The sequence below is a fragment of the Photinus pyralis genome, unplaced genomic scaffold (assembly GCF_008802855.1).
Source record: "Photinus pyralis isolate 1611_PpyrPB1 unplaced genomic scaffold, Ppyr1.3 Ppyr1.4_LG1, whole genome shotgun sequence".
NCBI classification, from domain to species: Eukaryota; Metazoa; Arthropoda; class Insecta; order Coleoptera; family Lampyridae; genus Photinus; species Photinus pyralis.
The window spans coordinates 24,663,890-24,676,884 of record NW_022170249.1 but is presented as its reverse complement, the minus strand read 5'-3'; the positions used below and the strand labels follow the sequence as shown (position 1 = coordinate 24,676,884).

Genomic DNA, 12,995 nt, shown 5'->3' with positions numbered 1-12,995 from the left:
TTCTTTATATTCAGCATCAAAAAAATGTTGTAAAAGTCTAGCAGAACTAAGATGGTGGTTGTTTGCACAAAGTCAAGTTTCCACTGATCATATGCTTCCAACTCAAGCAGCGTTAAAATCGGCAATACAAAGATGTCACTACCAATGTACTGAATGGAATCGGGATACACAGACTCAGCCCGTTGAGTGAATATTTAATTACTCAATGCTCAGCCGGATTTACCGCCACCAACGGAATACGGTTGGAAATTAGAAAACTAAAAATTTGAACCCATTATGTATACTCTCCCTTGCACACCCGAAGAAATACTAAATGTTTTAAAATGTTCTTGTTAAAAAAAATAATTGTACTCAAAGGTTAAAATGTATAACCCAAAAAAATGGGTTGTACGGAAATGTGCGAATGTGAGGCTGATCCCGAATTCTGTTCAAACATTGAAATAGATAAAAAAAACTACCTACTGATTCTGACGATGCGCACTGGTTAGCAATTTCGACAACGAGAAATATTTTATAAAATAGTTTCAGCTATTCTTCATCATTATTTTTATATAGGGGCTGTTGAAAGTTGTTTAAGGGTAGTTTTCTCCCTTCTGCCACTTCTTAGAGGTACGCCCCTTAAGAGATACAATCGAATAAATACATTTTGAAAAATATTTATAGGAAGGTTTTATCGCAACATTTATTTTTCGATAGGGGTTGTTTAAGGGTAGTTTTCTCCCTTCTGGTATCCCTTACAGGTTTTCTCCGTACAGATTCAAGCAAATACATACATTTTGGAAAATATTTTTAGCTATTTTTTTTATCGAAATATGTATTTTTGTATAGGGGTTGTTTTCTCCTTTCGGCCAGCCCTGAGAGGTACGCCCCATGGATATTCGTAATCTACACATTTTTGCGAAAATTTTGATGTATTGCATGATATTGCTTCACAAAGTTGCACACGGAATACAAATTGAAGACTGACTAATATGTATTAAATAAATAAATATATATTTATTGCTCAATTGCAAAGCCAGTTACAGAGCAACATCACAATTAATCTTACCTAGTGGGTACGTGCTAGTAAACACATGCATACTAAACTTAAAACATGTAAGAACAAAAAAAAAAGGTAACATAAAATAGGAGAGCATCCATTCACACTGAAATTTAGATTTTCGTGAAATTGTCAAAGTCCATAATGATACAAACTAATCCATTATAGTTTTATAGCTTAATGAAATAGTAACTAATATCCAAATTAAACAAAAGCTCGATTATGTCGGTTTGTCTGTCAGTCTCTCTGTCTGTACTCTCATTTCCGGCTAAACGGCTAAACCGATTGGAATCAAATTTGGTAAACATATTTCCTTCGCATAAAAGGAAGAGCTAAAACGCTGTTGGGGAAAATCGTGCATACGTAGGTGTGCGAGTGGTATCTGAAGCATATGACATAGGTTTCAAGTCGATCAGATTGTAAGGGTGGTACTCCATTTAGAACTTTTAAATTACTCCGAAAGGAAACACGCACGCATTTTGGCGATGTGACAACAAAAATTACAAACAGATACGATGGGATGTCCTAAAAAATTACGAAATTTTCTAAAAGGAAGTGTAACTTTAAAAGATATCATTTGTAGGATTACTTGTACGCAGAGCTGGGCAGTATTCGATTTTGTAAATACTTTTTAGTATTCAAATCCTTTAAAGTATTCAAATACTTTGTAATTAAATACTTTTATGGAAGCAGTATTTGTATTTGTAACTCAAATACTTTCACAAATATTAGTATTCGTACTTCGAACCTACTATCGCAAAGAAAATTCAAAGGGCTAGTAACTTTTCGAACTAGTAGCCCAATCTTGGAACTGTTTGAAATTATGGATTCTACAGGCCATGTTCTATAAGAAAATTTTTTTCCGGGTCGATCTGAGACAATTTTTTTCGAACCTCAAAAAAAGGCATAGTATAACCTTCCTTTTTTACCAAAAATCGACTACACCAAAATTTCTCGGGAAAACACTTTTTCTTATTAATTTTTGTGCGTAGAATCCAAAACAATTCGTACTTTTTCGATCAGACTTCTCAATCAAAAGTTATAGACTAGAAACCAATTTCGAAAGAAAATTCAAAGGGCTGTAACTTTCGAACTAGTAGCCCAATCTTGGAACTGTTTAAAATTATGGATTTTACAGGCACATTTTATAAAACAATTCAACTCATGTATAAAAAATCGCATAAGCCGCAGTGAAATTGTCACTTTGACAGCGGCAAAAGTTACCTGCAACTTTTCCAGCGACAAATGCACTAGTGGTTTTTTCACTTATTCATTTTCGAACCAATTATCGCATTACCCTTTCCCATATGACTAGTTTGACGTCTGTCAGTAATTGATTAGTTATGTGAATTTCTTGTTCGTTAAATTGTCCTGCCGAATTACACTCGAGGTTTGTATTTAAACCGAGTAAATTTGGGTTGTTGCAATTCAAATCTGTTTCCTTTTAGCAATTGAACTTGAAAAACTGTCAACCTAAAAATGCTCCACCTTCGGTGTCGCATTTTTATTAGTTGACAGTTTTTCTCGTCTAATTGCTAGGCAACAGATTTTCATTACCTAAACAACCCAAATTTACTCGGTAAAATACAAACCTCTTGTGCAATTATAAGTGAAAAAATTTTTTCCCGGTCGATTTGAGAAAATTTTTTTTTCGGGCCTGAAAAAAAAACAGTGTATAACCTTCCTTTTTTACCAAAAATCGACTACACCAAAATTTCTCGGGAAAACACTTTTTCTTATTAATTTTGGTGTGTAGAATCCAAAACAATTCGTACTTTTTCGATCAGACCTTTTCGATCGTACTTCTCAATCAAAAGTTATAGACTAGAAACCAATTCGAAAGAAAATTCAAAGGGCTGTAACTTTTGAACTAGTAGCCCAATCTTGGAACTGTTTGAAATTATGGACTCTACAGGCCACATTCTATAAGAAAATGTTTTTCCCGGTCGATCTCAGACAATTTTTTTTCCGGCCTCAAAAAAAGGCAGTACTTTTAAGTTATTCAAATATTTGAGAACAATTTAGAAATGTTTAGGGAAAGTTTCCATTGTCACAAAATCAAATATAAAAATCCGATACAACTGAATACCGAACGATCCTGAAGTGAAACTTTTGACTCGATAGTCTACGTCAACTTAAAAACAATAGGGACCTTTCTTATATCCTTAACACCATGTGTACCAATTTTCAAAGCGATGGCACGTTTCTAAACAAGTTATCATGCACACGGACAAACGGATGGTCAAAAATGGATCTGTTCCAAAATCGCTAGGATTAATTTCAGAAAGACGTACGTATCATGTTCACGACGCTTTGAAAACTGGTACACGTATTCTTAAGGATACAACTGGTATAAGAAAGGTCCTGGTAGGTACCTCCTATATAATAATATAATTTTAATAATACGCTTTTACTCCCCTTAAATTTGTATATAACAATAGAAATATAAAAAAAGCTAACCCCATACAAAGTATAACTTGATTTTTTAAGTAGTATTGACTTTTATCTAGTATACTGTTTTAAATTTTTAATGTATTTGAGTGCAAGTATTCGAATACCTTTGAAAGTATTCGAATACTTTTGAAAGTATTCGAATACATTCTAAAGTATTTGAATACTTATTTTTTTAAGTATTTGAATACTTTTCAATGTATCTGTATCTAGTGCTTGTGCTGGACGTAAAAGTATTTAGTATTCAAATACTTTTTGAAAGTATTCTGCCCAGCTTTGTTTGTACGTAGATCCTTTAAACGTAAACGATAACAAAAAAAATGTTGTACAGGAAAATAACCAGAATTCTAATGTACCTAAATCGAATCAATACGGATTACAAAGCGAGCATAAACCTACCTGCCTATATTAGTCTTTGGTAGGTATTTCGCGCACACACATTAGATGTAAATTACCTATACTCATAATTCCAGTCGCGTGCCTTGTTTATGTTGTTATATTCGAAAAATATGTAATACGTTTCACGCAAAAGTTTTACTACTCTTGGAAATTTACCTGATTTTGCTCTAAGTGACTGCAATTAATTATTATTTCAGCTGCTAAGTTATATGTATATTGCTAAATCCATGCATTTGTTCTAATGGGGTTACACTTCTAATTTTTAATTTGAGTAGGTACCTGGGGTTTATTTAAATATTTTTCTATCTATATCTCATGGAAGAGTATCAGGAAAAGGTGGCTTATTGTTAATCCTCGTAGGCAGATCGAATGCTAAGAAATTATGAGTTCAGTTGGTTGATAAGCTTTTGAAATCCTGAAATCAGTATCGACTTATTGGCATGGGATAATTATATGTACTTTACCAAAGTAATTAGTACCTTGCCTACTGAAATTTTCCTAATCTTGTAAACTTTTTGATTTTCAGGTAAGAAATTCTTCCCCATCACGTTTTTGGGTAGTATATTATGGATAGCTGCTTATTCGTACCTTATGGTATGGTGGGCTAATGTGGTGGGAAGAACGGTACGAATCCCTCCTGAGGTTATGGGACTAACATTCTTAGCGGCCGGCACCTCCATCCCGGATCTCATCACCTCTGTCATTGTGGCTCGCAAGGGCTTCGGCGATATGGCCGTTTCATCTTCCGTCGGTAGCAACATCTTTGATGTTACTGTCGGGTAAGTAATTCATTATTGAGCAATTTACTGATCACCGTGGACGAAACGACATGACTTTTGCGGAATTCAAACTGACGTGACCCAAAACATTGTCGTTATTCCAATTTATTCCCACCACAGAATATTAAATACTCAGGTGCGTTAAATTCATTACCTTGACTTTCGTCTAGACATAATAAAGGTCAAGGTGTAAAATTCGACCCGTTTGCTCGGAAATTAAAGTACTCGGCCCCAAAGGGGCCTCGCACTTTAATATTTCCTCGCCAGTAATGTGTCATTTTCCTGGCTTTTATGTAAATAACTATTTCACGTAGGTGAGTTACGATTTTGAAGATTTGCACAATCGCAATTTTGACCAAATGTGTTTTACTTCTTAGGAAAGTGTCTATAGAACATTGTAACAGGACTAGTTACAGTATCTACAGTAAGTACATTACAATTGCATTACACTCGCATAAATTAAAATTCAGTCTCTACGGCACTGGCAGAAATCGCAATTCAACTAATTGTTTTAATTTACCCGCGGCTAGCTCAGTAATAAGAAAGTCCTTACCGCACTTTTATCTCCTTCTAAGGTCAGAAATTCAATTTCTGGTTCGATTGGGCTCCGATAAATCAATAGTTTATCGACTATATTAATGAGCACAAAGGCGATCGAGTTTTATTTTTCTATACACGTTTGTGTATCCAAAATATTGGTTTGACTCATAAAATCAAACGCATTGCCTATTTCGTGACCAATTCAATTTGATTCTGGTCTAGAAATTTTGTCTTTACCACATAGACCATTGTCCTGTGGAAATACACACCTCGAACCAAAGAATGGCAACGCTGAAATTAAATGCAAGTGAAATTCTCAATCACTGAAACAAAAAACAAGTCGATTTCTTCAGGAATACCAAAGTTACTTTCCTCAAAATCAATATAAATAAGTAGCCACTAATTAATACAATGCAAAAATCATCCCTACAATCCAGAGCTAGAATTTGTTTTCCCATCGTAAAAAAATTGTATGTAAACATACTCCTGTCCAGAATATTGGCTTTAGCATGAGCTGCAGATTTTAGTTGAGACACACTGTAAATAAATCTAATCGTAAAAACGTGTATTGATTTTTATTAATACGTAAAGCTGAGCTTCTGATTTAAGGGTAGATTTAGATGCACCCTTACGACTAGGATAAGGACAGACACATCAATGAGATATCACGATCACAATCACTCATTCGATTAAAAAATCGCATCAAGATTATAAATTATCTTATAAGTCATGTAAACGACAGTTTTTCGATAAAGGAGGGTACGAAAGAGGGTTTTTAAACGAATAAAAGAAAATGAAATTTTGCGATATAAATCATTTCCATGGTATTCAGAATAAAATAATCGCGAGATTATTTGGAGCGGAAGGAATATGGAATAATAACGTTGCAGATAAGAGTCTTTAACTAATTCTTGCGAAATATAAGTGGACGTACGTTTAATTTCGCGTTCCAGTTATGTTTCACATATTCTATCTATTTTAGTCTTTAATTTATGGTGTAAGAGTTCGTCACGTAGGATGTTAGCAGCTACATGACATTTAATTCTCAGTTTAAAAGCCTCCTAAGAGCTATTTACAAAGTCGTATGAACTAGGGGAGGTCAGGTCAGCTGCACCCCCCGTGAACTGTTTTTCTACATTTTCATAATTTGAGATGTTCTGCAACCTCGGTTATCGGTTAGCGGAAAATGACACAACTAGGTACTTCTTGGCGCCGAAATGGAACTACGCCTGCTGGTTCCTGGACGAAGGCGACGTATAATATAAGAAGAATGGACTGATTCGGACCTTGCCGCCCATCCTACTAGACAACCCCTTCAAATTTATTTCACACGGACACTTTATTTTTTCCGAACTGCCCTTGTTATTCGAAAATAGAGTTCAAACGCAAAACTAACGCAGTCTTTGACCCGAAATCCTAAATTCCCTCTTTAACCTACAATAGCGGATCGTTAATCTCGACTTTCTTAATTATTTATCGGTTAATGTCTTTTGTTACTACCAATCCCAAAAGATTTTAAAGTCTGCTAAGCTAAAAATGTAATGTATGATCACTAAAAAGGATGTTATTTGAGCTATACCCCTGAGGCACAGGTTTTTAAAGAACAAGAGCTGTACACAAAAATGACTACGTATCATAATACTTGCCTGGGAAATCATTTTTTAATCTGCAATATTTCTACACCCAGAAAAAATCCAATTCAAAAGTTCTCGTTACAAGATGAAGTTTACTGCTTCACTTTTGCAACAAAAACCACTTCCTGGATTAAGTTAGGCGGTTAGGTAAATGTAAATCTTTTACAAATGGAAACGATCTCCCTCTGAACAGACTTCCGTTCCACGAACCCCTTTATTTTTCGTTGGTATCGTCAGGAAAGAGTTCACAGCGAGAAGGGTGACAGTTTAATTTAATAGTAATCTGTAACCTCGCGGATGAGTGGATATACTGTGCACATCTGCTCAAAAAACACAATATAGTCTCTTTAATATACGAAGAAGCATAGTCGCAGATGTTAGCACATAATCCCTAACGAGATTTCATACATAATAACCTGTACAATTGAATTAATGTGTGTGTATGTAGGATGTGTGGGTGAAATGAGTTACAAACTAAATGCGTATAACGGGCGTAAAGTGTTAGAGATTCATTTATTGAGATGAAAGAAAGAATTTGAGGAAGATTTCTTTCGAAAATTATGCGATAGTTTTTTCCGTCCGTCCGTCTGTCTGTCGTTCGCCAAACGTTTTGTACGAGTTCAAGGATCAGCGCTTTTGAATATGAGCCGGATTAAAAGTCGTGTTCGTGCCAAAAAATTCCCATACTGAAAATCGCATCTCATTTACTTTCAGTACTGCTTCGTCCCTTATTGTAAATGAGCTTTTGATTACGCGCTTCGCTACTTCTTCAGTCTAAAAGCGGAGTGAACGGTTGCTTATAGCCAATGGATCTACGCGAGAGTTCTTAACGTAATTAAATCTTCGGACTTTACCTAGGTGTCTTGATTCTAATGGTACTTTTGTATCTGTAATCCTCCAAAACTGGGTCAAACTTGGAGTAAAAATATTAAAGTTTAGTTAAAATAAATCAAACATGTCTAAAACTGCATCCAGGGACGTGAAGATAAGTTTATTTTCATCTGAAAACTCTAAACTAGTGTACACCCCAGATTAAATTTTATAGTTTCCGAAAGATCGTGCAATTTATGTCAGCACTGATATCTAGGCTACCTCCTACATATACATTTACAGGGATATTTAACGAGTTTGGTCAGCCGACCTTTGCATCACCAAACTCGAGGGTTAATTGCTTTGGGGTAACATTTACTTACGAATATCGTTTACCAAAGCGAAACACTTGTCAATTAAGGCGGGGATGTAAAATCTTGTATGCGCGTGTTGTTGATTTCTGTTTCAACCGATTGATTGGATTTAGTCTCTTACATTGTAAGTCTGAGCTTTCGTCGTGGGCAAATGCACCTGTTTTTGTATACATAATTGAAAGATGGGATTAATTAAAAATTTAGGGTGACGCTAAATTAATCCCATCGCTTGTATATTAATTAAAGTATAACACAATACATGCAACTAATTTTATCGGCTGCTGTGTGCAATGGCATGCGATCACTACGCCACCCGCAAAACAAATCAAAATTGAAACTTAGAATTTTATACTCCCCGTACATTTCCGGAATTTGAAATAAATCTTGGGCACGAATGACAAAAAATCTAACATGAAAACTCTATCCGGGTCGCACTTTGGATTCGAATAAACACGTAATTAATTGATTGGCAATGACCAAAATTTTATTATGCAAAACACAAAATTCAAACAATGCTAGAAGACACAACCACTCGGAACTGGTTTTCACACATACCACGCACGCAAGCGTTCGACAGACAATTTAATTACAGTTATTGATTAATCAATCTGGTCGTAAAAGGTTTACATTCGCATTTAACTCACAAAAAAAGACCCGCTGACAGCTAAAGGAAACTTCACTTGTTCTTGATATCACCGAACTGCCAAAATCTGGCTTGTTGAATTTGAAGGCAACACTTTTCAACAACTTTTCTGCTAATGGCCAAAACGCTTTTGAAGACTTCTCTCGAGCTTGACGATGTAATAAACTTAAATCTTTCATTAGGATTGCTTAATTTCTTCTGCACACTTTATTACAATACTGACGAAATAAGTTCTCACATACACAGGCTGACTGCTCAAAAAATTTAGCGTAAAATAAATCCACGCTCTCAAACCGTCGTGAAAGAAAAAAAAACATCTTCTCGTTATGTCCAGTATTTAGTGAAATACCACTTTCACCACAAAATAAAATTCTTCGTTTCTTCGTAACACCCTATTTCATACTGCACCAGACGCATTTTCTTGAAAGTAATTAAGTTTTGCCTTATAAACACTCCACGAATAAATCAAGACCTTTTATAAAGTACGCAAGCTTGACCAGATGTGTTTTAGTTAAAAAACCTTATCTAAATTGAACAATTACAGAGCGATAAAATTTAAAACGAAAACTACGGAATTACAAACAATTCTAAAAGCTAAAACAGCCCTGAGATACAAACTCAAGTAAAATAAACCAACTTGTGTTTATTTCTCGCCTCCAGTGGCGGACTGGCCAGTCGGGCGATCGGGCGACAATCCGCTTTTTAAAAACGTCAGCTGACCCTTGACTTATTTGCATGGCATTTTATTTAAATAACATTTGTAGCATCGGTTACATTTCGGCCCTTTTCATTAAGGTCTTTCATGACGTCATGTTCACTGTAAGAGGAGTACGGGCCTCGGATCATCACTCTTGTAGGCCTTTCGTTCTTATTTTCGAAAGACATGCTCTGTACTTGTTCCGCTTCCATTTCCGTTGCGAGGGTTTGGTACAAGTGACCGCCTGGAATATTGAAGTTGTTTAAAAGAGAGTACCTTGCAGTCTTTGGAAGATACATCCTTTATTCCATCTTTTTAAGTGAAACTTTATCAATTCCTCAAGGGAAACTTTATTGAGGAATTCCTTAATATTAACATTAATTAATTATATCTAGTGATGTTTAACGTTTGTTGTCTTTACATAGTATCTTTTTATAGCACGAAATATACAGTTGAGAAATTGTCGACCCCTACGATGTTAATTAAGGGTGGTAACTTCTCTTTGTACACCTTTAGGCGGTTTGACCTTGTTGTCAACTTCAAGCAAGGACCCTGGCCTTCTTTTTGCTTCGTTCTCTTCTTCTTCAACATCCAGTTCGTCGTCTTTGACCAGCAAGCTCCAAGAATCAGAGTGGTATAGCAAGAAATCAGTTAGCGGAAGGTAGAAAACAGAATTAATGTACACGCAAAACACCAATTTCCCTAAGCGATTTTCTAAATATCCCTTTTATACAATTCCCGAGATGCGGAAGGAACATCAGAGATTTTCCAGCCGGCCAGCCTACTCTAGAGATAACAACGGTAAAAATGAAAACTTTTTTTTAATTATTCGGTCTCCTACGGTCCCCTGTTATCATAAAAATCTGGGACCAGTATCGAACATCTTGATAAATTAGCGCGCTTCGAATGATACTAAACACAACCCAACCAGGCGAAGTCTGCTGCAACACATTTGATTAGCTACCGGACTGGAAATTAGCACCCATTGTTGATTGGAATTCTCGGGTAAAGCAAGCGGTCTGCTTGTTTAAGTAAACTGACGGATTTGAAGTTTTAATGCTCGTTTTCATTGGAAACTGCAATCGGTTATTAATGAGTGAAGCGAACTGAAATCATTCAATATTGATTTTCTCTCGTCTTCCAAAGGACGAGAGCTTTCGTAGACTGCAAGAATAATTAAAATCTCTATGGGATCAATTAGAAAACTGAGCAATTAGATACGGCATCTTGTTCTCTTTATCGGCGGCTAAACTACACTGCAAATTAAAACACTTACCTATCATTTCCAACTGTCATATACCGGGCGTTCAATAAAGTTGATAGTTTCCATCATTATTATACGATGTGTACGTGTACGAAAACGGGTACTTCGTTACAAGTGCTAGGAACGTTTTCCTAATATTTTACTATACATATATCGTAAAGTAAACGTAATTACGTGGTTGTATTTATTTACAATTAATTAACTGTAATTATTAGGTATTTGTCACTTACAATTTATAACATAACACAAGCGCATGTAAACTCGAAACACAATTCGATTTGCTTATGTAGCAAGCAACATTCTTTCTAGAGTGTTCTCGAATGTTCAAGAACGCTTCAGAATGTTCTCGAAAAAATACATCATATTTCTTGGAAAGATTGCGTGACATCCGCCTTCTTTATTGATCGTCGATGACTAATTCGCTACACACGGACGATGGTTGTAGCGGAAACACAGTCCTAGACAATTCTTGTTCTATAAATAGCCAGTGGCAAAAATCTATCCTTCGCGCGAAATCCGGAGGGGTAGGGGCTTGGTTAGAAATCGGCATTTTAGAAAAGATTACAAATTCATAAAACTGCACTTTCTGAATATAAACACAGCCTCGAACACAGCAGAATAATTTAGAAATTACGGCTGTTATTATTTTATAATGCATCGTGTTTCATTTGTTTAATTTTCCAAGGCCTACCTAAAAGTATAGGGTGCTTTTCTAAACAAACCGTCGCGCCATCGACAAATACCGGAAATACGTCCAAAGTAAATTTAAGATACAATTTAAGCATTTTTATAATAATAACGAGATTTTGAAAAACGGTTTTCATTGGCCTCTGTAGATGATATTTGGCTACTTTTTCATAAAGAAAAAGTCATATCATTCCATTTGATTTTTTTAATTTTTTTAGGATTTTGGATCATGGTGTCAAAACTAGCCCCCTGACAGAGAAGGATTCCACTAAATCAACTGTAGTTGATTATTATTGCCCAAGGAATGCTCTTTTCAACGATACCAATTTGGTTAAAATCGGTCAAACCGTTAAGAAGTTAAATCAGGTTATTGCGAAAACAATTGAACGCCCCACACCATCTTTGTTTTTGAAATAACTGAGCTTTTTTACGAAAATGGTAGATTAACTGGTTCTCTTTAAAAATGTAAATAAATGTTTAATTTATTATGCGAAATTTAAAGAAAATGCAATTTTAAAATTTAAGATGGCAGTTACGCCCTCTGGTGGTCATTTTTAGAACTTGAAATTATTTTCCAGCTATTCTTCATGTCCGATTTACCCAATAATTTTTTTACCCCTAAGGCATACGACGAATGGTGCCTGAGATATGGCCGAGGAACAGTCTTATTGGGTCAACCAGTACATTCCTTGAATCCAATGCCTCGAATAACCACGCCATATTTCTCGGAAAGATTACGTCACATCCACCTTCGTTTTTTATCGCCGATTATCAATCTTTCATGGCACCTCGATATCTATCGGGATTTCGCTACAATATCATCTATTAGTTATCTTTCATCGTACCATTAAATTTATCCACAAATAATTTCCATGGAAACGATTGTTTTAACAAGATAGATTAACCTGAACCGTAAAAAAATGTCCTGATTGTCTCTCCTTTTGCCCGCTTGGCATTACGGAAACATGATTTCCACTGCAGCTGGTCCAGCAAAGAATACTTAAAAAAATGAATTTAAAATAGGTTAATTGCTGCAAATAATTCCACGTTGAGCTTTAATCCGAGCACCGAGCATTTATTTCATATTTAATTTTTTTTTCGAAAATGTGAAGCTGAGATGAGTATATTCTTCAATGGAAGCGAATAAATAATGTATGCTCGGAACTGAAGGAAAGGTTCAAGAGACACTGAAAAAGAAAATGCACGTTTCTCCATTAAAGGTACCTGCTCATCTTGTTCCAGTAATGAATAAAATATAAAGGATTTCCCTTTACTTCAGCTGCTTATTAACAGAATGTAGACTTATAAAAGTTACAAAAAGATTTCGCGTGAATAAATAAGGGCGAATAAGTCAATCTACAAAAGAAGGTTCCTCTACGTTCTGTAGTTAAGTCCTTAAGCTCTTGAAAGCTACTCGTGTTATGAAATACGAAATAATTTACCTAAATTATGAAGTTGGAAAGGTATACGTTGCTTGCTGGGCGATTTTCACGCGGGTATGTTGACTTAGTTGCTGGGACAATTTTTTTTAGAAATTTCGCTCTAGCAGCCACATACCAAATTACAATCACCACTAATTGGGTGGGTTTTGTGTTTCAGGAAAGTCTTGTTAAAATTCATTGTTCAGCCGTTTTGAAGTGGTAAGCATTTTTGTTTCTATTCTTGGCATCCTTTGATA

The 12,995-nt window shown here is 35.4% G+C and overlaps 1 protein-coding gene across 6 annotated transcripts in view; it reads left to right on the top strand.

Moving 5' to 3' along the window:
* LOC116159371 (sodium/potassium/calcium exchanger Nckx30C-like) overlaps window positions 1-12,995 on the top strand; it is a 117,240-nt gene that overhangs the window by 94,671 nt on the left and 9,574 nt on the right. For all 6 annotated transcript variants that reach the window (XM_031472340.1, XM_031472341.1, XM_031472339.1 and 3 more), the window contains one exon: window positions 4,416-4,668. In XM_031472340.1, coding sequence (XP_031328200.1) covers window positions 4,416-4,668 — 253 coding nt within the window. The remainder of the gene's footprint in view (window positions 1-4,415; window positions 4,669-12,995) is intronic.